General features: G+C 48.1%; 1 protein-coding gene across 1 annotated transcript in view; it reads right to left on the bottom strand.

The window, feature by feature from the left end:
* Positions 1 to 20,482, bottom strand: part of Ttll8 (tubulin tyrosine ligase like 8) — a 43,576-nt gene that overhangs the window by 11,592 nt on the left and 11,502 nt on the right. Inside the window, exons 4-10 of the mRNA XM_005354375.3 lie at positions 12,053 to 12,144; positions 7,886 to 8,009; positions 7,007 to 7,080; positions 5,877 to 6,005; positions 5,487 to 5,601; positions 4,718 to 4,846; positions 1,081 to 1,267 (exon numbers count right to left, since the gene is read on the bottom strand). Coding sequence (XP_005354432.2) covers positions 1,081 to 1,267; positions 4,718 to 4,846; positions 5,487 to 5,601; positions 5,877 to 6,005; positions 7,007 to 7,080; positions 7,886 to 8,009; positions 12,053 to 12,144 — 850 coding nt within the window. The remainder of the gene's footprint in view (positions 1 to 1,080; positions 1,268 to 4,717; positions 4,847 to 5,486; positions 5,602 to 5,876; positions 6,006 to 7,006; positions 7,081 to 7,885; positions 8,010 to 12,052; positions 12,145 to 20,482) is intronic.

Raw genomic sequence — 20,482 nt, 5'->3', positions numbered from 1 at the left:
ATATATATATATATAGAGAGAGAGAGAGAGAGAGAGAGAGAGCTAATTGAAGATGAGTAATAAAACATAAAGGAGGGTTTGGGAGCAGTGGCTAGACCCTGTCTCAAAACAAAAATGAAACAAAAAACAAAACTATATTGTAACTTTTAGGATTGTTCTAAAAAATCAAGAGTCTTGCTATATATACCCCATGCTGGCCCAAGACTCAGTGCATAGCTCAGTCTGGCCCTGATTTCAAGCCCTTCCTGCCTCAGTCTCCCGAGTGCTGGGATTACAGGCGTAAGTCCACAGAAGAGAGTGGGGAAAACAGAGGAGAGGAGGGGAAGGGAGAGGTGAGGACAGGGGAGAAGAGAAGGAGAATGCTTAGTAACCAAATGGAAGGAGGGGTCAAAGGGTGAAAACACCCATGACAGTATGTGGGGGTTATCATGTTCCCCTGAAACAAGCATTGCCTCCCTGATTTTGTCCCCGTAGGGTATCTGGGCTTCTTCCAACCTCTGTTTTTTTCCTGGTGGTGACCACAGCGGGTGTGAGGCTGAGGAAGGTAGGGAAGTAGCATTATTATGAGGGCCTTGGCAGCGAGGAATGACCAGCATCCTGACAGACTGAAGGCCTGGGATGCACCTCGGCCTGCCAACACTCATCAGAGCCTGCCAAGGCCCTGAGCAGTACAAACTTACCGGGGCTATTGTGGGTCCAAGGGGGGAGGGGTCAAGCACGTTAGGAGCTGGGAAGGTACAGAATGAGACATGGTCCCCAAAAGACACTCATAGGTGGTATCATATTTGTAAACAAATACCAGAAAGTTTTGGTACCCCAATAGCCAATAGGCCCATGATACCCAAGGCAGGTGCTCCAACATCAGACTATTCCAAGAATTCAGGAGGCAACCCAACCTCAGACACAGGTACTTATCTACTCAGAGGTAGATCAGCACCCCGATGCCCAGACATGCGACAAACATCCCGACATCAAGGCACGTGCCCTCAACACCCAGAGAGGTGCTCCAGCACCCAGACATGCATCCCAGTGTGTGCATGGCGACACCTCTGGTGTCAAGGCGGTGGGGTGTCATCTTACTGAACCAATAAGTAGTATTGCTTTGTCAAGTCCTTCCATTCTTCCTCAGTCAAGGCTTCCGTGCTGGTCTCCGTTGCATCAATGTCCTCGTGCTCCAGCTGTCCCAGGTAGGCCTCGCACACCTTGCAGGCCGTGTCCACAAGCTGTCCGGAGAGGCCTTGGGACTTTTGGTCATTATTATCTGGATCTGGAATTCAAGCCCATGCACTTGAGTGTGAGCTCCACCCAGGGCACGGAGGCTGCCCTCCCGTTCCTACCACCTCTCCCCTGGGGGAGGAGGGTGACTCCTCCCCTTCACCAGTCTTGTCAACCTCACGGTTGAGCATCACTGCTGCCACCAGGAGCTCACGCTCTGAAACTAGACTTGGAGGGCATGACAGGGAGGGGATCGTACTTTTGAATCGTCACAAAAAGCATGACCAGACCTGTGCTGCTGACACCTGTGAGCTCTTTGAGCTGCTATGATTGCTAATTCCTACTGCCCACAGAGTTTCCTGTACATGGGGGCCGTTGGTTACACAGTGTCTCACCCCTTTTCAACCCCATGATTCAGGCAGGACCACTGTTGAATCTCAGGAAGTACAGACTGAAAGTGGACTTAAAGTGGACTTCCTGGTAGCTGTAGGTTGCCCAGGGAGGTAGCAGGTCTACAGCATAGACGGGGAATGGCTGGGAGCTTCAGGCACAGTGTTGGTAGAGACATGGCACTGAGGAGTGTTGTGATGGGCACAGGAGGCTCACTGAGCATGCTGCAAAGCCAGAGCAGGAAGCTTATGTGGCAGTTTCAGACTACAAGGGACCTGTGAAACTCAGAGAACATAAACGAACCATTTAAAAGTGAATGTGGGGTGTAAATGTCACTACTCTTTTTTTTTTTTTTTTGGTTTTTCGAGACAGGGTTTCTCTGTGGCTTTGGAGCCTGTCCTGGCACTAGCTCTGTAGATCAGGCTGGTCTCGAACTCACAGAGATCCGCCTGTCTCTGCCTCCCGAGTGCTGGGATTAAAGGCGTGCGCCACCATCGCCCGGCTCACTACTCTTCTAAGTAAAAAGTTGAGCTAAACAATGAACAGCTAGTTCTTGATCTTTCAAAGAAGAGAGGTCAAAGACAAAACCAATGTCCCAAAAATGAGAGAGAGAGAGAGAGAGAGAGAGAGAGAGAGAGAGAGAGAGAGATATGTTGGGGAATATTATTTTAAGATGTGTGACTTGTGTTTATACTGCATTTGTTCAACTCTGTGAAGCTGTGATTCTTTGCCTGTCTAAAAAACAAAAACCTGATGGTCCTAATAAAGAGCTGAATGGCCAGTAACAAGGCAGGACAAGGATAGGAGAGACTGGCAGGCAGAGAGGATAACTAGGAGAAATGAGGAAGAGAAGGAGCCAGAGAAGGAGGAGGACATCAGGGGCCAGCCATTCAGCTCACTACACAGAAAGTAAGATTTACAGAAGTAAGAGAATGGGAAACACCCAGAGGTAGACTGGATAATATAAGTTAAGAAAGCTGACGTTTATAACTAAAAATAAGCCTCTGTATGATTTATTTGGTATATGGATGGCAGACTCCCCCCACCAAAAAAAAAAAAAGCCAAAAGAGTAAAACATCATATAACAGAGAGAGAGATGGAGAATCATGGCTAATTGGAATGCTAACCTTCATGGGATGAATGAGAATAGGAAACCAGGCTGTGGGGATGAAGCCACATGCCATAAAATGTGGAAAAGGAGATGAGGAAACAATGGGGAGAGGGGGAGAGGAAGAGAGAGGGAGAGAGAGAGACAGAGACAGAGAAAACAGTACCAACTATGGCAGCTGTCAATCAATAATCACCTTCAACACCGATGGCTTACACATACCAGTAAAAGATGACCAGAGTAGATTAAAAACTACCTTAGATTAAAAGTAAAGAGACAGGAGAAAATGTACCATGCTAACATCAATCAAAAGAAAAGTCAAAAATCTGTGTTATCAGGCAAAGCAGACTACAGAGCAAGGGAAACGATCAGGGGTAAAAGGAGCTTTGTATAGTGAAAGAGTCAATTCTCCAGAAAGACGTAACAATAATTAATCTACATGTACCTAACAACAGACCTTCAGTGCAGCAAATACTGACACAGCTCAAAGGACAATTGAAGTATACCCATGATCATAGAAAGAGACATCAATACCTCCGTATCCAGATGGGCCCATGGCTCAGGCCTGCTATCTCAGCTATTCCAGAGGTTGAGGAACACTGACCACACGTTAAGGCTTGGCTAGTTACAGAGTGACTAACCAAGACTCTCAAAATTTAATGAGGACTGGGCTATGAGCTGAGCATTTAAAATTAGTATAAGCCTCAGAGTGGTTATTTGGAAGTGGCTGCTGGGAAAGGAAAACTCTGCTTACATATGGTGCCCAAAATGGGGCTCCAGATGCTGCAAAATTTCTTTACTGTTTAATAACAAACAAAATCTGGGCAAAAATATTAAAGAACAAAAGGGAGCCGGAACCAAATCACAAGCCACCACTAACACCCATAGTCACTTGCCCCTTGCTTGAAAAGGCCCACACCCTCCTCTGCTCTGCCTTTTTTCTCAGTCACAGCCGTCCCCAATGAAAACCCCGCCTCTTAGACCTAAATGCTCCTCTCAGTTGGCTAGCAGACCGGTGAAAGAATTCCCATAAACAACTTGTGCATAGAGGTCTATAGCAGTTTGATCCATGATAAGAGTCTGTTAGTGGGCGAATGGATATATAACCCAGCACATACGGACAGTGAACTGCTCAGCCCTGATCATAAAGCTTCAAGCATCAAAAACTTCAAAGCCTGCTGCTAAGTGAATGAAACCATTGTCAACAGGTTGCATACTGTAGATCCCCATTGTAGACATCCTGAAAAAGGAAGAACCACAGAGGCAGGAGAAAGGGCCAGGAGCTGCAGGAATTACCTCAGCCAAGCATATGCAGCCAGGGGCCCTTCGTCACAGGTCTTGGCAAAAACAACCTCCACTACAGCCTGAAGCTGCCTTACTCACAAATCACTTTTTAACACATCCTTTAAATGTTTTAACATGCCAAAGTTTACTTTCCAACAGTTATAATAAATGTACCGCTGGCATAGGGACATTGACAGTGGGGTGCCTAGGGACCCAGGGTGGATAGGAAACCAATGTACCTTCTGCCAATTTTGCTGTTAGCCTGAATCTGTTCTAAAAAACAAACTATTGAAGCAGACTACAAAAAACCATTAAGCCAGGTCGCTGCTTGTGCGTCCACCTCACACAGAACTGCCACTACTGGGGTCCTCTTCCAGGGGCCATATGGAGGGTCACAGCAGTGACCATTGGTTAGGAACCACACCCAGGGGACAGGATCTAGTATGATCATGAAATAAGGGTGCCCGGTGCTGATACGTTGTGAAAATAGGATGGCTGAGGTCTCAGCATACAGTCAAAACGAGAACAGGGTGGCCATGAGAATCAGAGCTGAACCAGAAGCACCGGTGTCTCTTCTCCATGCTTGTGTGACCGCCAAAGCAGCAATGCCCAACCTGTTCATCGGCCATAGAGACTCTGCCTCGCCAGCTAAAGACCTGTGCTGTTGACCAGACACCCCACCCCGCTAAGGCACAGAAGCCCGGCCCCATAGGCATGTACCTTTCTTGGGGCTGGGATCACCATTCTTGGCCTCCTCCTTCTTACTCTTGGCCTTGATTTTGCTGCAGTAATTCTGGTGGTTGACTACCCACTTGAGGATGCTGGAAGCCACTGTGCGCCGAAAGTCATCTGGAAGGACACCAAGGCCTCGCTCCCACTGCCCACCCAGAGTGGAGAGGCAGCAGAGCACGCCACGTGGGTCTGCCTGCCACCCTCAACAGGTGCTTCCGCACCTTCCCCCAGCTGCTCACCCACCTGTCCACACCCAGTCCCGACAGCTCTTCCTTCCAGCCACCGCTCTCCCCTTCTCTTCTGTTGTCACTGCCCCACAACCCCTCAGAGACCTGAAGGATATTCCCAGAACCCTCTGAGGAGGAATCTAAGGGGTCTTTCTGGACATCCTGGACCATCTAGAACACAGCCCTCCTCTACTGAGGGGTCTTAATTGAACTCACCCAGCACATAAGCAGGCAACTTAACTGAGCATCCTGCAGACCCAGGCTGGAGTTGAGCCCAGGCTCTGAGCAGTAGGGTGTCCATACAGAGATTGGAAGTAGGCAGTGAACCTCTGAGCCAGTGTTGCCCGAGGCCTCCTGTGTCCCCTCAGAGCCAAGACCTGAATACTTAAGGTCTTTCAGCTCCAGGTGACTCCTCCCACACTGCCAACACTGCCCATGCCGGGCCTGGCCCTTACGAAGTGGACTAGAGACTGGAGTCCTGGCCCTCGGGAAGTGTGGTATGGTGCCTCAGAATGGCGCTGGTCACTCACCCAAGAATTCCTGCTTCTCGCTCTCGGTGCAGAGGCCATAGCAACGTGGGAAGAAGGTGTTAGGGTTGGCCTGGACATACCAAGGCAGGCTTCTCATGTTCACACATAGCCCAATCTCCAGAGAGAGCAGTGCATTAGGGACCTCAGTGGGCAGCTTCACACAAAGTGAACTCCACTGGGACCCATGGCTTTGACTTGACCCATGTTCCCTAAGAAGGGGGCTTCCATGGCATGAGAGTACCCAGAGTGGGAAGAACAGGGGTGCGTGCGGGTGGGCATATGGGACAGGAGGCGGCAGGTGTTTGGGGAGGAGCTGGAACCTGAACAGTCCCTGTAGTTTTCAGGGGCCCACCCCCTTGGATAAACCCCTGGGCGGAGCCTCCCATCCACCTTGGTGGTGAACGATGCTGTCTTCCCGTAGTGGTTCAGCATCTGGTCACAAGTCAGGCTGTGATAGTCCACAACGTCCCTCTTGATAGTCCAGAGGAGGTATGGTATCTCATTCTTTACCAACCTGGACTGGCAAGAAGAGCCCTCTATCAACATCCAGCATTCAGGAATCTATTCCGTTGAGGTGCTGGGGACCCAGCTGAGAACTGGGGGAGGGGGGCGGACAGAAGCTAGACTATACTCTGCTATACTCTGATAATTATGGTTGAAGGTTCCATCTTAGCAGAAGTCACATGGCTCCCGAGGGCTCGATGTGTTGGTATGGGGACAACCCCAACCACATGGGGTGTCAGCTGCCCAGAAGCCAGCTGCTTTTCTTGACTTGGGGCTGAAGGAAAACAGGAACTCTTCCCACCCTGGTGTTTAGGTGAGACTCAGAGACACGCTAACTGTTGCCTGGAGATGAATGTGGTACTCTGGAGCCTGGGAGAGTGGTCCAGAGGATGCTTACTGCTAGAACCCCTAGGAGGCAGCTTCTTCCCGCTGGATCTGGCACTCACAGCAGAATAAATTAGATGAAGTGCACAGCCAGCTATAAAAATGGAATTAACCCCATAAACATAATGTGCTTATTGAGCGCCTGTGAGCTAACTCTCTGTCCATTTTGTTTGTTTGTTTGTTTGTTTTAGCACTGATTTATGAGATCTCACACAGAGACATTTTGGACACATCTGTTCTTTTTAAATTACACGTATGCAAAGATGTCCACTCTGCGACTAACCTTCTTGTCCTCTTTATAGAAGATGTAGGAGAGCTTCAGAGGAGCCAGGCTAGGGGTGAATGGGGTACAAGGGCTGCGTTACTGGAGACCCCATCTGTTCACTGGCCAGGCCCCTTCTGCCTCCATACTGTAATGCATAGACCCTCAGCCCAACCACTCAGCACCTCCTTGTCCACAGTCACACCGGCCTTTGCTCATGTAGTCGGTGTGAGATGCAGGAGCTGGGAGCAGGATGCGGGAAAGGCAGATGCCTAATGTTCCCATACGGGTGTCTCACTCCACCCTCTGTCTAGTGTGCTCTGTCTTAGAAAGGCCATGGTACACCCTAGTACCAGGCCACAGGGCCTACCATCACATCATGAATATCATCTAATCTCTCCAAGGGTATTTCTTGATTTTCTTTGGTCTCTGCACCTTTATTATCTGCAAGCAAAACATAAGAAAGACAGTAAAGCCATTGATAAAGGACTTGTTTCTACTGCATGTACTGGCTTTTTGGGACCCTAGTCTATTTGGATGCAAAGCTTCCTAGGCCTGGATGTAGGGGGGGGAGGGCCTTGGACTTCCCACAGGGAAGGGTTCCTTCCCTCTCTTAAGGAGGGAGAGGGAGAGAGGAGGGGGAGTGGGGGAGTGGGAGGAAAATGGGAAGAAGGGAGGAAGTGTAAATTTTTGAATGGAAAAATAAAAAAAAATTAAAAAAAGAAAGACATTACTGCCACTGTATTCAGGGACCTCACCAGACTCCCTGCAGCATTGGGGTCCCACTATGGAGGAATGACCCCTGGGGTGGCAGGTAATCACTGAGGGCAATGCTGTAGAGGCCACCTATCCCCATCCCTCTAACATCCTGTGCAGCACCCCACATAGGCTGTGATAGGTCAGGATTGAGGGGTGCTGCAGGCTAGATGAGCCTTAGCAGAGGCTGAGGCATGAGTCTTAGGAGGACCAGCCTGAACTATGGGAACTTGAGGAAAGGCCTTGGTGGGGAAAGGAGTTTGAAGATGAACGGCTAGGACTGCGTGAACACGGGGACACCGAAAAGTGACTGGCACTAGGGTAGGAGTATGGCAGCCTGGGATGTGTGAGTTTGGGACAGTGGTGGAAACATGAAGGGAGCCAGTGATGTGTAGAGCCACCACACCAAGGATGGCTGACATACTGATGACCACATCTACAAACTCCTACAAGCGACAAGGTGAGTCTAATACTCTGCCCACGCGCCCTTTACCTTCGCTCTCAACACTCTGAAGAACTTTGGGCAGGAAATGAAACTTCTTCTCCACCCAGCCCTTTTTTCGCAGTGCGGCCCGGATGACAGGGTAGTGTCCATAGATGGAGAAAATCTTCTTTTCCTAAAAACAGCAGGGTTTTAGCTGAAGCGCTCGGCAATGAGGGAATGGAGTCAACCTGAGAGAGTTTCCAAAGTGGGATGGAACAGACTATACCATAGCAGACAGCATAGCTTACCCAGAGGACACAGGAACGTCTTCAGCAAACAGAGGCGTGTGCGTGTATGCGTGTGCGTGTGTGTATGTATACATGTGTGCACATGTGTTGAGGTTCGAAGACGTAGCCCCCACAGTTGCTGCTTATGTGTATTTATCATTGGGTGAGGATTACAGAGGCAATCCTCTTTACACACTCGTTCACACACTCAGACACACAAAAAGGAGCCAACACACAACCAAGAAAGCCGACCCTTCCTGAGCAGCTATCATAGTGGCCCCCCACTCAGGAGTTCTGGACTCAGAACAAAGATGGAATACATAGCTATGCAATGCCTGCAGGTCTAGAGGATAACCGAGGGACTCCCTGTGTGACTTTCTTCTATACAAGAGTGAGGGTCCTGGCTAGTTTTACATCGACTGGACACAAGCTAGAGTTATCTGGGAAGAGGAAGCTCGATTGAGAAAAAGCCCCCACCAGACTGGCCTGTGGGCAAGCCATGGGGCGTTTTCTTGGTTAACAGTAGATGTTGGAGGGTCCAGCCCACTGTAGATGGTAGGTGGAGCTAGAAAAACATCATTTCGAGCAAGGTAACCCAGACACAGAAAGACAATTATCACATGTACTCACTCAGAGGTGGTTTTTAAACATAAAGCAAAGAAAACCAGTGCACAAATCACAATCTCAGAGAACCTAGACAACAATGAGGACCCTAAGAAAGACATACATAGATCTAATATACATGGGAAGTAAAAAAAGACAAGATCTTTGGAGCAAATTGGGAGCATGGGAACCTTGGGAGAGGTTTGAAGGGGGGGAGAGTCAGGGAGAAGAACAGAGAAAAATGTAGAACAATAAAAATCAATAAAAAATCAAAAAAGAAAGAAAGAGAGAGAGAGAGAGAAAAGAAGGAAGGAAGGAAGGAAGGAGGGAGGGAGGGAGGGAAGGAAAGAAGGAAGGAAGGAAGGAAGGAAGGAAGAAGGAAGGAGGGAGGGAGGGAGGGAGGAGGCTGAACAAACCATAGGAGCAAGCCAATGAGGAGTGTGCCTCTGCTTCAGTGTCTGCCTGCAGGTTCCTTTGGCTTCCTACCCTGAATTCCCTAAACGATGGTCAACAAACCTGTAATATGAAATGAATCTTTTCCTCTCTAAGTTGTTTTTAGTCACAGTGTCTTATCACAGCAGAAGAAACACTAAGGCCAGAGAGCATGCCTCATATTTCTACAAGAGCTGTGGGTGCCTGAGGTTGGAATGGCAGAAAGGAAGAAGCTAATGGTCAACGGAGGAAGGAGCAGGGCCAGCCTAGAAGCTGCTGGAATCCTGAGTCATCACTTGGAGATGGTTAGCTACGTGTGGATGAGCAGGTGGCTGGCAGCTAGTGGGAGGAGTAAGCTGTACTACCTCAGTTTTCCCAGCTGAGGGCAAGGTCAGGGAAGGAACTGCCATTGACAGGACTTGATGGTGACTTGTCCCCCAAAGGCTCAGGTGCTTGAGGCAAGGTCACCAGCATGGGGGTAGAGTGGGAACGTGCCTCACACAGTGAGCGGTTATGAAAGTGAGCCAAGTCCCCATCTCCCTCTGGTCTCTCCCTCCCACACGCATGCCTCCGATGATGCCATCTGCCACTTATGCGACACAGCCAAACAGGTGGAGCCGCTCAAGCTCTGGCTTCAGCCTTTAAAACTGGGTGGCAAATACATCTCTTTTCTTAATAAAAGACACAGCTGCGGGTATTTTATGTAGCTGCGGAAAAGAAGCTGACATTCATAGGGGCACCTAAGTGAAGGGAGTGACAGGGCCTGTACTCAGTCACTAGCTGAGTCAGGGATGAGCAGAGCCAGCTGGAGTCAGGCAGGAGGAGCGGCTCAGAGCCACTGGAGTCCTGCAGCAGATGTATAGACCTGATAGGTCATGCATACGGGACACCAGCCCTGGACGCTAAGCAGCAGGGTGACAGGACATCAAGCCACAGTCCCTGGCATCATCCCACGAATGTGACTGGGCTTTGCAAATGTCACTGAGGTCCTAAGTCAGTGACTCTGATGAAAAAGCAGCCAATTTCTGGGGGATTTAACCTCATCAGGAAGTCCCTAATGGAGACTTGAAGCTCAGAATGTCCCCCACTGAGAGCTGTAAAAAATACCACAGGGGAGGGATTTGGCTGACTCTCAAAGAGCTGAAAGCAGATAGACACTCGGGAAGTGACCTTAGCCAGCCTGAGATCTTGAGGTCAGCACACCAAGGTATCACCAAAGCCCAGACTCTGTCTCAGAGACAGAGAGACAAGCTGAGCCCAGAGTCCATCCCAAACGGAGGTAATCTGAATTCAGACCTTATCACAGAGACCCAAGATAGAAACACAAGCTGGACTCAGATTCCATCACAGAGACATCAATAGAGACAAGCTGAGCCTAGATCCTGTCACACTGAAGTGCTTGTGTATGTGTGTGTGCGTGTGTGTGCGTGTGTGTGCGCATGTACGTATATGTGTTCTGCACCCTATATGGGTTAAAAGTAATTTCATTTATTTACTCTTCCCCAACATAATATTTTATTGATTATTTGGGACTTTCACATAATGCACTCCATCATACTCACTGCCCAGTCCTCCCAGGTCCACCACCACCCTGGTGACCTCCCCACCTCCCAAGGGAGAAAAAGCCCAATTTGTGTTGCCCATATAGTCACTGGAGCATGGTCAAACTCCCAGTGGCCGGTCCCTTAAAGAAAACTGAGTCCTTCCCCTCCACCTCCGCCAGAAGCCACCGGATGTTTAAGAGTTCCCTTTGATGGCTTCCTGTTTAGGCTGTTAACTATTTTAGGGTGCCGGGGGTGGGGATAGGGGTTGTCATAGAAGCCTTCTATGTCTCTCTTTCTCAGCTGTGTATCTGCAGTCACCCATAGCACTGCAAAAGAAGCTTCCTTGCCCTTTACAGTCAACAGGAAGATGGGTCATGGACTTCCACATGGTTTCTGGTGACAGCATGAACCACGGACATCTACATGGCTTCTGGCATGTTCCATGGACCTCAGCACTGTCTCTGGTGGCAGTACAAACCATAGACATCAACACAGTTCTCTGCTACAGCATGGGCCACAGACACCAATATAGTCTCTGGTGGCATCCCTGTCAGGGACATTGACATGGATTCAGGCAGTAGCGTGAACCGTGGACATCCACACAGCCTCTGTTAGCAGTACACACCATGGAGCTTGATGTGGTCTCTGGTGGCAGCACAGACAATGGGCATTGATATAGTCCTTGGCCACAGCATGGGCCACAGACACCTTCATGGCCCTCAGTGGCAGGGTAGGCCATGAATATCAACATGGCCTCCCCTGGCAACATGGATACAGACACCAGCATGGCCCCTGGTGGCATCATGGCTCACGGACATCTACGTAGTTTCAGGTGGCAGCACATGCCACAGACATCCACGTTGCCTTTAGTGGTAACATGAACCATAAACACCAACATGGCTTCAGGCAGCAGCACAGACCACAGACACCATCATGGTCTTTGGTGGCAATACTGACCACAGACATCAACATGGCCTCCAGTGGCAACATGGACCATGGACATTGACACGGTTTCAGGTGGCAGCTTGCACTGCTATTTTCTATAGATACATTTGTGTTGCTAAGCAACACACCTAACTTTGTCCTACCAGATCTGACTCTACCCAGGAACATGCTCAGGAAATACCTGGAACCAGCGGACCCCACCAAACTGCCATGCATTGCTGTATAAGTTCACAGGGAACAAGGAGGAGCTGGCTGCCAGCAGGGGCTAATCAAGAAACTCAGACAAAGCCAAAAGTAATCCTGGCACCATCTCCATACAGGAGGAAGACATCCAGTCAGGCCAATACCCAGAATGAAATTCCAAACTAATTTCCCATTTTTTTTTTAAATAGTATCCCCACCTACAAGTACCGAAACACATTTACCTTGATGGCCTTTTCTGTTAATTGTCTTGCTATTTTGTATCTGTCTAATTTAGGGGAAGAAGACAGATCTTGGGGAACTTCTTGTTTTAATTCTGCAAGAGAGAAACAGACATCAAGGCAAAGAACAGTCATCCAGCCCGACAGTGGACACGTGGGGAGGCCTCATTGCCACCTGCCTCTCCCCACTCTGCCCCCCAGTCCCCTGCAGTTCTCAATCGTCTATGCCCTTGCAACCTTGTGTGAGTCTTTGACCCACCTCCGCCCCAAGTGATCTCCTCCTCCCTGCCTGTCCCAGGCCACTCTGGCATTGGGTAGTCTTTTTCATGTTGTTGTTGTCATTTGTTGCTCGCATTTTTTAGACAGAGTCCCTTTCTATAGCCTTGGTTGTCCTGGAAGTCACTATGTAGACCAGGTTGGCCTAAAAATCACAACGATGCACCTGTCTCTGCCCCCCCCAAGTGCTGGGACTAAACATGTCCACTACCATGCACTGGGTAGTCTTGATACTCTCTAGATCTAGATCACACATGTCTAATGTGTGGCAAGAAAGGATACAGCCTCCCACTATCTCCACCTGAGTCCATGGCTTTTATGCAGTGGCTATCCTCCCTCTCCATGGAGCAAAGGCCCCCAACGTTTCCCTTTCCTCTGGATGTCCTCCCTAACATCAACATCTCCCTTGGCAACCTTTTGACGCCAATCATTCCCAAGGGCACATGCCACATAGTACAATGTCCTGGGCCCATTTTTGGTCCCCCAGTATCGGCTGGGTTCCCATAGGCTATGCCTGCAGTGTCAATGAGTCTTCCCTCCAGGAAGCAAGGCTATTGGTTGACAACATTCCCCTCCCCACACCCCTTGTTGCTTCCCCTTCTCTCTCCATGCCCTAAATGTGAACTCGTGTGTGTGTGTGTGTGTGTGTGTGTGTGTGTGTGTGTGTGTGATTTTTCAAAACAGGATTTCTCTGCATAACATCTGTGGCTGTCCTAGAACTTGCTTTGTAGACCAGGCTGACCCCAAACTCAGAGAGATCCACCTTCTTCTAACTCTACCTCCCAAGTGCTGGGGTTAAAGGTGGGCACCACCACACCTGGCTAAATGTAGTCTTTACAGTACATTTCTACGGCTTCCCTGAAATGTACAGATTCCTCTCAGACTACCCTGATCGCCAAAGAGCTTCAGGGAACATCAGTCCAATGCTGCCTACCTGTTCTTCCTGCGGCTCTCTTCACCCTAAATCTACAGGTACCAGATACATGGACTTAAACTAGAGCACAGAGCAACTTGGGGTGGTGGTGGTGGTGAAGGACTGTACGCCCACGTAGACAGGGCAAACCCTAACTGCCACAAGATGCTCAGGGTTTATTCTGAAGCGTGTGAAAGCCACACAAAGTTCCTAGCAGAACACACAGGAGGAAAACATCACAACCTCACCTACGCACAGAAAACAGAAGTTGGAATTGGTAAGTCTGGAGCTGTTGAAACGTGAGTGTTCTGGAGCTGGGGCTACAGTTCAGTTGGTATTATGCCTCCCTTGCAAGTGTGAGAGCATGAGCCCTGTCGCCAGCACTGACATATAATGTCCATGCATTTGTAATTCCACTGGGAATTACAAGAGGATCCCTGGAGCTTGCTGGCCAGCTAGTCTAGCCCATCAGTGAGCCCCAAGTCCCAGGGAGAGACTTTGCTTCATAACAAGGTGGCTAGCTCCTCAGGAATCATACCCAAGGTTGAACTCTGGCCTTCGCCATGTGTATGTGCACACAAATGTGTACACAAGCGTACACGGCATGCACAAACATGAAAATGTTCTGCTTTATTAAGAAAATGAAGCCGGGTGGTGGTGGTGCACACCTTTAATCCCAGCACTTGGGAAGCTGAGACAGGCGGATCTCAGTGAGTTTGAGGTTAGCCTGGTCTACAAACCAAGTTCCAGGACTGTTACACAGAGAAACCCTGTCTCAAAAAAACCAAAAAGAAAAAAAAAAAGAAAGAAAGAAAATGAAAATGAAAAGGCAAACCGTAGACTGGGAGCAATATTTACAAATACGCTACTTGGACACAAAAAGATGTAGAGTGATGGACTCCATTCAGACAAGCCCTGACCAGAGCTCCCAAAGTCCTCTATGAATGTGGAGACCATAATAGGGGATAGGACGGGGTACAAGAGCAAGTCCGTAAAGATGTTCAAATAATAATGCCTTTAAATGCAAGGAGCAGAGGTTATCAAACAAGAAGGAACCCCTAAGTCTGTAGTCAGAGTTAGCGCATAGCTTTCATTAGTGGACGGAATGAACAGAGGTCACGGGAACAGGCATGACTGGCCGCACCTCACAGTTCGCTCGATGCTGAAACAGTCGTTATTGTTCTAGGATAGTCGTTAAAGCTCATCTTAAACTCTAGGCTGATTTTAAAGGGTTCGAAAGTCATAAAAATTCTCCTGACCACAGAGCGATGAAGTCAGAAATAAGTGTAAAAAATAACAGAAAACTACTGAATATGTGTAGATTAGCAAATGTACTTCTAAATAATCTGTGGGTCAGGAAAAACAATCCAAGATGCAGAGGTCTTTTAGCTGTTTAACCAAAGACAACTGAAACACCCGATTTCAAAACTGGTGTGATATAGTTAGTTATAGCTGTGTCCATAAAGAAATTCCCAGGGCTGGAGAGATGGCTCAGTGGTTAAGAGCACATATTGCTCTTCAAGAGGACCTAAATTTGGCTCCCAGGACCCATGTCAGATGGCTCCTGACCGCCTGATGCATCAAGAAAAGTTCCTCCCACCTTTCATCCTACACAACTCTTGCCGAGAGAAGCATGGCCACAACCTGCCCTGTCTGTGGTGCCTGAATCCTGCCTAGTTACGACTGGAAAATGAGATCACAGGCTTATTGGCCATAGGTGAAACAGAAGATCAAACAGAAGAGTTGAGCAAATTCTGGCTACATGTAAAGGTGCTATTACCACCAGGGGGGCCTCCCGTGTTGGACTTGAAACCGTGATCAGGATGTAAAATACATGAAAAAACGTAATTAATAAAAAATAAAAATAAGCCGGTCGGTGGTGGCACACGCCTTTAATCCCAGCACTCGGGAGGCAGAGGCAGGCGGATCTCTGTGAGTTCGAGACCAGCCTGGTCTACAAGTGCTAGTTCCAGGACAGGCTCCAAAGCCACAGAGAAACCCTGTCTCAAAAAACCAAAAAAATAAATAAATAAAAAATAAAAATAAAAATAAAATAAAATCAAAAAAGTCAATATTTTCATGGGCCACAAGAACAGAATGAAGAAAAGTCACACTATAAAGAGATTGAGAAAAGTCACACCATAGATAAGGAGATATTGATAAATAAAACAGAGAAGTCTGTAAGGAAAACTAGCTTTCATTTCGGTTTAATAGATACTGTGAACCATTAATGAAATCCCAATAGCTATTTCTCCTAGGTATAGACACACTGTTTATAGGCCCCAGGGGTTAAGAATGCTTGCTACTCTTATTAGTGTTCAGTTTCAGCGTACATTATTCCATGGCTCACAACCGCCTATAACTCCAGTTCCAATGCGCTTTTCTAGCCTCTGCCAACAGCACTCATAGACACATACACACATTCACGTAATCCGAAAGTTTAAAGAAAAAAATCACTACTAAAAATGAATTTCCATTCAGGCTTAAATCTCTTGGCTTGGCTCTGTGGGAAACACAGAACCTGGCTCCAATCCTGGTGTTTTGGTTTCTTTCTTGGTTGCTTTTCCTGTTGCTATGATAAAATACCCCAACAAAAACAACTTAAGGGGCAGAGGGAGGATTTATTTTAGTTCATACTTCCAGGGTGGAAACCATCGTGGTGAGCCGAGCACACTGCATGTGATGTCAAGCTGAGAGTGACAGATGCCATAGTTGTTTAGCTTTCTCTTTTTTATACAGTTCAGGGAACCCAGGGAAGGATGTCACCCATGGATAGGATGTGTCTTCCCATTTCAGTAAACCTGATCAAGACACTCCCCTCACAGGCATGCCCAGAGGCTACCCCAATCTACATAATTCTTCACAGTTGTGCCTCACTGAAGACTTGCCTCCTAGGTGACACCAGGTCATGCCAATCCAACAACCAATGCTAATCATTAGTTTTCAGTTGTCATAATACTCCAAGCCAGGAAGGACAAGGTCACTCACTGGAGGAATGGGGTCAGGAGAGACTGACTACCAGTGATTTCAGGTATCCTGGGGGCGTTTAGAGACCAGCACATGGACGGAGATGACACAGTTGGCAAAGTGCCTGTCACCCAGCATGAGGACTGGGATTTGGATCTCCAGTAAAAAAACTGGGTGCAGGGCTGGAGAGATGGTTCAGAGGTTAAGAGCATTGCCTGCTCTTCCAAAGGTCCTGAGTTCAATTCCCAGCAACCACATGGTGGCTCACAACCATCTGTAATGAGGTCTGGTGCCCTCTTCTGGCCTTCAGGCATACACACAGACAGAATATTGTATACATAATAGATAAATAAATATTTTTTAAAAACTAGGTGCAGTCATGAATTTCTGTAATCTGGACCGTAAAAGATGGAGACAGGCAGGTCTGGTACCTGCTTGGTAGCTAATTGGCAGTCTAGCCAATCAGTGATGAGTCCTGGCCAGAAGGATAAAAAGAATGACAAGGGCTCCTGTTCATCCACCTTTCTCCCAATCTCAAGGATGGGGTGCTGAGTGTTAGTAGAAGGCACACAATAGCAACCTCTGGCCTTAATGTGCATACACACACACACACACACACACACACATGCTCATACACACTCTCACACACTCACATTCACACTCAAGCTCATACACTCTCACACACACACTTCACACACTCACATACTCACACAATCTCATACACAAACACATGCACGCTCATACACACTCATATACACATTCACACATGCACACACTCACACACACTCTCTCACACACTCACGTTCATACACATTCACACTCATACACACTCATACATATACACATATGCACATGCAAATGTTCCAAAAGAATCTATCTATGTACACACTAATACAACTAATAAGCGATTTCTTAAAAGAAGACTACCAGGCTACAGCCAAAAGACCCAGAGGCAGGGTGGAGACAATAAATAATCCCCTGGGGCATCACAATGTGTGACACACACGCAGACTGAGTACAAGTTCAGCCTGCCAGCCAGGCTGGTGAGGTAGTTCAATAGGTAAAATCACTTGCTACAAATACCTGGAAACTGGAATTTCAACTCTGGAACCCATGTAAAGGTGTGAGCCTGTTAGTTTTTGTCAACTTGACACTAACTAGGGTCCTCTGGGAAGAGGGAACCTCACCTCTATCAGACTGGCCTGTAGTCAAGTCTGTGTCTGTGGGAGTGTTTTCTTTTAAGAGCATATTAAAAATTATGTATATGGATGTTCTGCCTGCACTTATGTCTATATACCATGGAGTGTGTGTGTGTGTGTGTGTGTGTGTGTGTAGTGCCAAAAGAGGCCAGTTAAGATGTCTTTCGATTCTCCCTGAAACTGGAGTTAAAAAGGGTTGTTAGCTGCCAGGTAGGTGCTGGACATAGAACCTGGGTCCTCTGGAAGAGAAAGCAATCACTCTTAACTGCTGAACCATCTCTCCATGTGGAGCATTTTCTAGGTTGATGAATGACGTGGCAGGGCTCAGCCCATTCTGGGTGATGCCAAGCCTCGTTCGGTGGTCCTGGGCTGTCCATGAAAGCAAGCTGAGGAAGCCAAGGAAAGCAAGTGAGTCAACAGAATTCCTGCATGGTCTCTGCTCAGTTCCTGCCTCTAGGCTGCCAGCTGGGGAGCTCCTGCCCTGGCTTTCCTGGATCGACTGTGCCCTCTGCGGTTACGCTTCAAGTCCCTTTGGGTCAAATATTTTATCATAGCGATAATGAACGAGAGAAATCGGTGCCAGGGGTGTGGGGGATTGCTGCTGCGATGTGGGGGGTTGCTGCTGGGGTGTGGGGGATTGCTGCTGGACCTGACTGTGTTGTTTCGGGGGGATGGAGGATTGTGGAAACATTTGAAACTTAGAGTTGGAAGTGCTCAGGGTTGGGTTGTTGAGTTGTAGGAACTAGAACCAAACGCCAAGAACAGTACAGACAGTGGAAGCCTGACTTGTGAGGTTTCAGAGGGAAGCAAAAGTCTACCAGAGATGCTCATGTGACCTTTTGGTTTTTGTATCCTGGCTTTTTTTTAATTATTATTATTATTTTTAAGCCATTATTGTAACCTGGCTAGCCTTAACCTCACAGAGATCCACTTGCCTCTGCTTTCTAAGTGCAGAGATTAAAGCATGTGCTACCATGCTGAGCTCATGTGGTACTTTAAGTTAAGAATCTGATTTCTGGCCATCTGGAGCTGAGCATTCGGCTGTGACTAACATGCATCGCTTAGGTGAAAACTTTGCTTTACTGGGACAATCGAGGAGGGTTGGCTGGGACTCAAAACTGAGCTGTGGCTAACAAGAGACCAGTGCTGTTGAGGCAAAATCTGGGAAGCCTTTCCTCAGAATCACTACAAGGGCCAAGGCTGCAGCCCAAGCTGGCAGCTGAACTTGGTAACATGTCAGAGCTTCCCACTTGGTGCTAGTGCTGAAGGGATGAAGCGTTATGAAGAGCGACTGAAACTAGGCACTGTGTGGCAGGGTCAAAGTCACTCTGAAGAGGTGCAGAGGAGAGGAGAGGCCTTTGGTGAGGTGTAGCCTTAGTTTCAGTAGAGAGCTTAGCATATTGGAGATACTAACACTGTGGGGTGACCCCTAAGGACAGCAACAGAAAACAAGCGAGGATATGGTGAAAATCACTACTAAAGACAAAAGAGAGACATTTCACAACCCTAAAAATAGACATAGTGGGGCTGGAGAGATGACTCAGTGGCTAGGAGCACTCAGTGAGACATAGAGATGGCTCAGTGGCTAGGAGCACTCACAGTGGGGAAGGAGAGACGGCTCTGTGGTGAGGAGCACTCACAGTGGGGCTGGAGAGATGACTCAGTGGCTAGGAGCACTCACAGTGGGGCTGGAGAGATGACTCAGTGGCTAGGAGCACTCACAGTGGGGCTGGAGAGACGGCTCAGTGGCTAGGAGCACTCAGTGGGGCTGGAGAGTCGGCTCAGTGGCTAGGAGCACTCACAGTGGGGCTGGAGAGATGACTCAGTGGCTAGGAGCACTCACAGTGGGGAAGGAGAGACAGCTCTGTGGTGAGGAGCACTCACAGTGGGGCTGGAGAGACGGCTCAGTGGCTAGGAGCACTCACAGTGGGGCTGGAGAGACGGCTCAGTGGCTAGGAGCACTCAGTGGGGCTGGAGAGTCGGCTCAGTGGTTAGGAGCCCTCACAGTGGGGCTGGAGAGACGGCTCGGTGGCTAGGAGCACTCAGTGCTCTTCCAGAGGACCTGTGTCCAGTTCATTGCCAGCACCTATGAGGCTGCTCACAACAATTCATAACCATAGTTCCTGGGGATCCGATACGCTCTGGCCTCAGTGGGCACTGCACACACATAGTGGACATATACACACACAGGCAAAACACTCATACACAAATTTTTTTTACAAATATGAATAAACAAATGCTACTCTTGGCATTAACCAGAAAAGTCTCTCTTGTTGGTTAATAATTTGTATTCGTGGCTGCTCAGAGGGCTGACAAGTGACAGTTGACTGCTCAGCCCTAAACAACATTTATGCCATCCCAAGGCTCAAGGAACACTGTGGAAGGGACTTCAAAATGTCACCATCTGGGCAAGCAAGACGCAACAATCACAAACACACTTCAGCTTGGGTTACCAGAATTGGGCCTGTGAACAATCAGGGGCAGGTGCCGGTGGTCCTGCACCCCACAGATCAACGACTGGCTATGGGCAGGGTCTGGGGGATGGGGAGTTATTTCCCCTAGTTGTTTACCAACTGGTGATCCTACCAGACTCCAGTCAGTGGCTCCAAGTTGGTGATGATTTAAGTGGCCCTGGCTGAACTTAGTGGATCGCAGACTAAATCAAGATAGATGAATCTGCGAAAGGGGCTTGTAGGGGGCAGGAAGCTGATAGGCACTGGATGGAGATGAAGGAGTATTCAGAAAGCATTCTATACATATATCAAATTATCAATAAACTTAATAAAATAATTTGCCAGGAAAATATAACAGTTCTAAATGCATATGTACTTAACAATAGCTTCAAGATAGAGACACAAGTTGGTAGGAGCAAAGGCATCCTGGAGCATTTTTAGTATGCTTCTTTTGGAAAATGGAAGATTAAACAAACAAGCAGTATAATTCGGCAGTTTGGACATGATGATTGCATAGACCTAAACAACATGCTTAGACACTTCAACTGCACACAGAGGTCATGGGCTCAGCCTCCAACACATTTAAACAACATACTTAGACACTTCAACTGCACACAGAGGTCAT

Source organism: Microtus ochrogaster, chromosome 15, assembly GCF_000317375.1.
Source record: "Microtus ochrogaster isolate Prairie Vole_2 chromosome 15, MicOch1.0, whole genome shotgun sequence".
Classification (NCBI taxonomy): Eukaryota; Metazoa; Chordata; class Mammalia; order Rodentia; family Cricetidae; genus Microtus; species Microtus ochrogaster.
The sequence above is the reverse complement of the archived record's forward strand: the minus strand, read 5'-3'. Positions and strand labels throughout refer to the sequence as shown.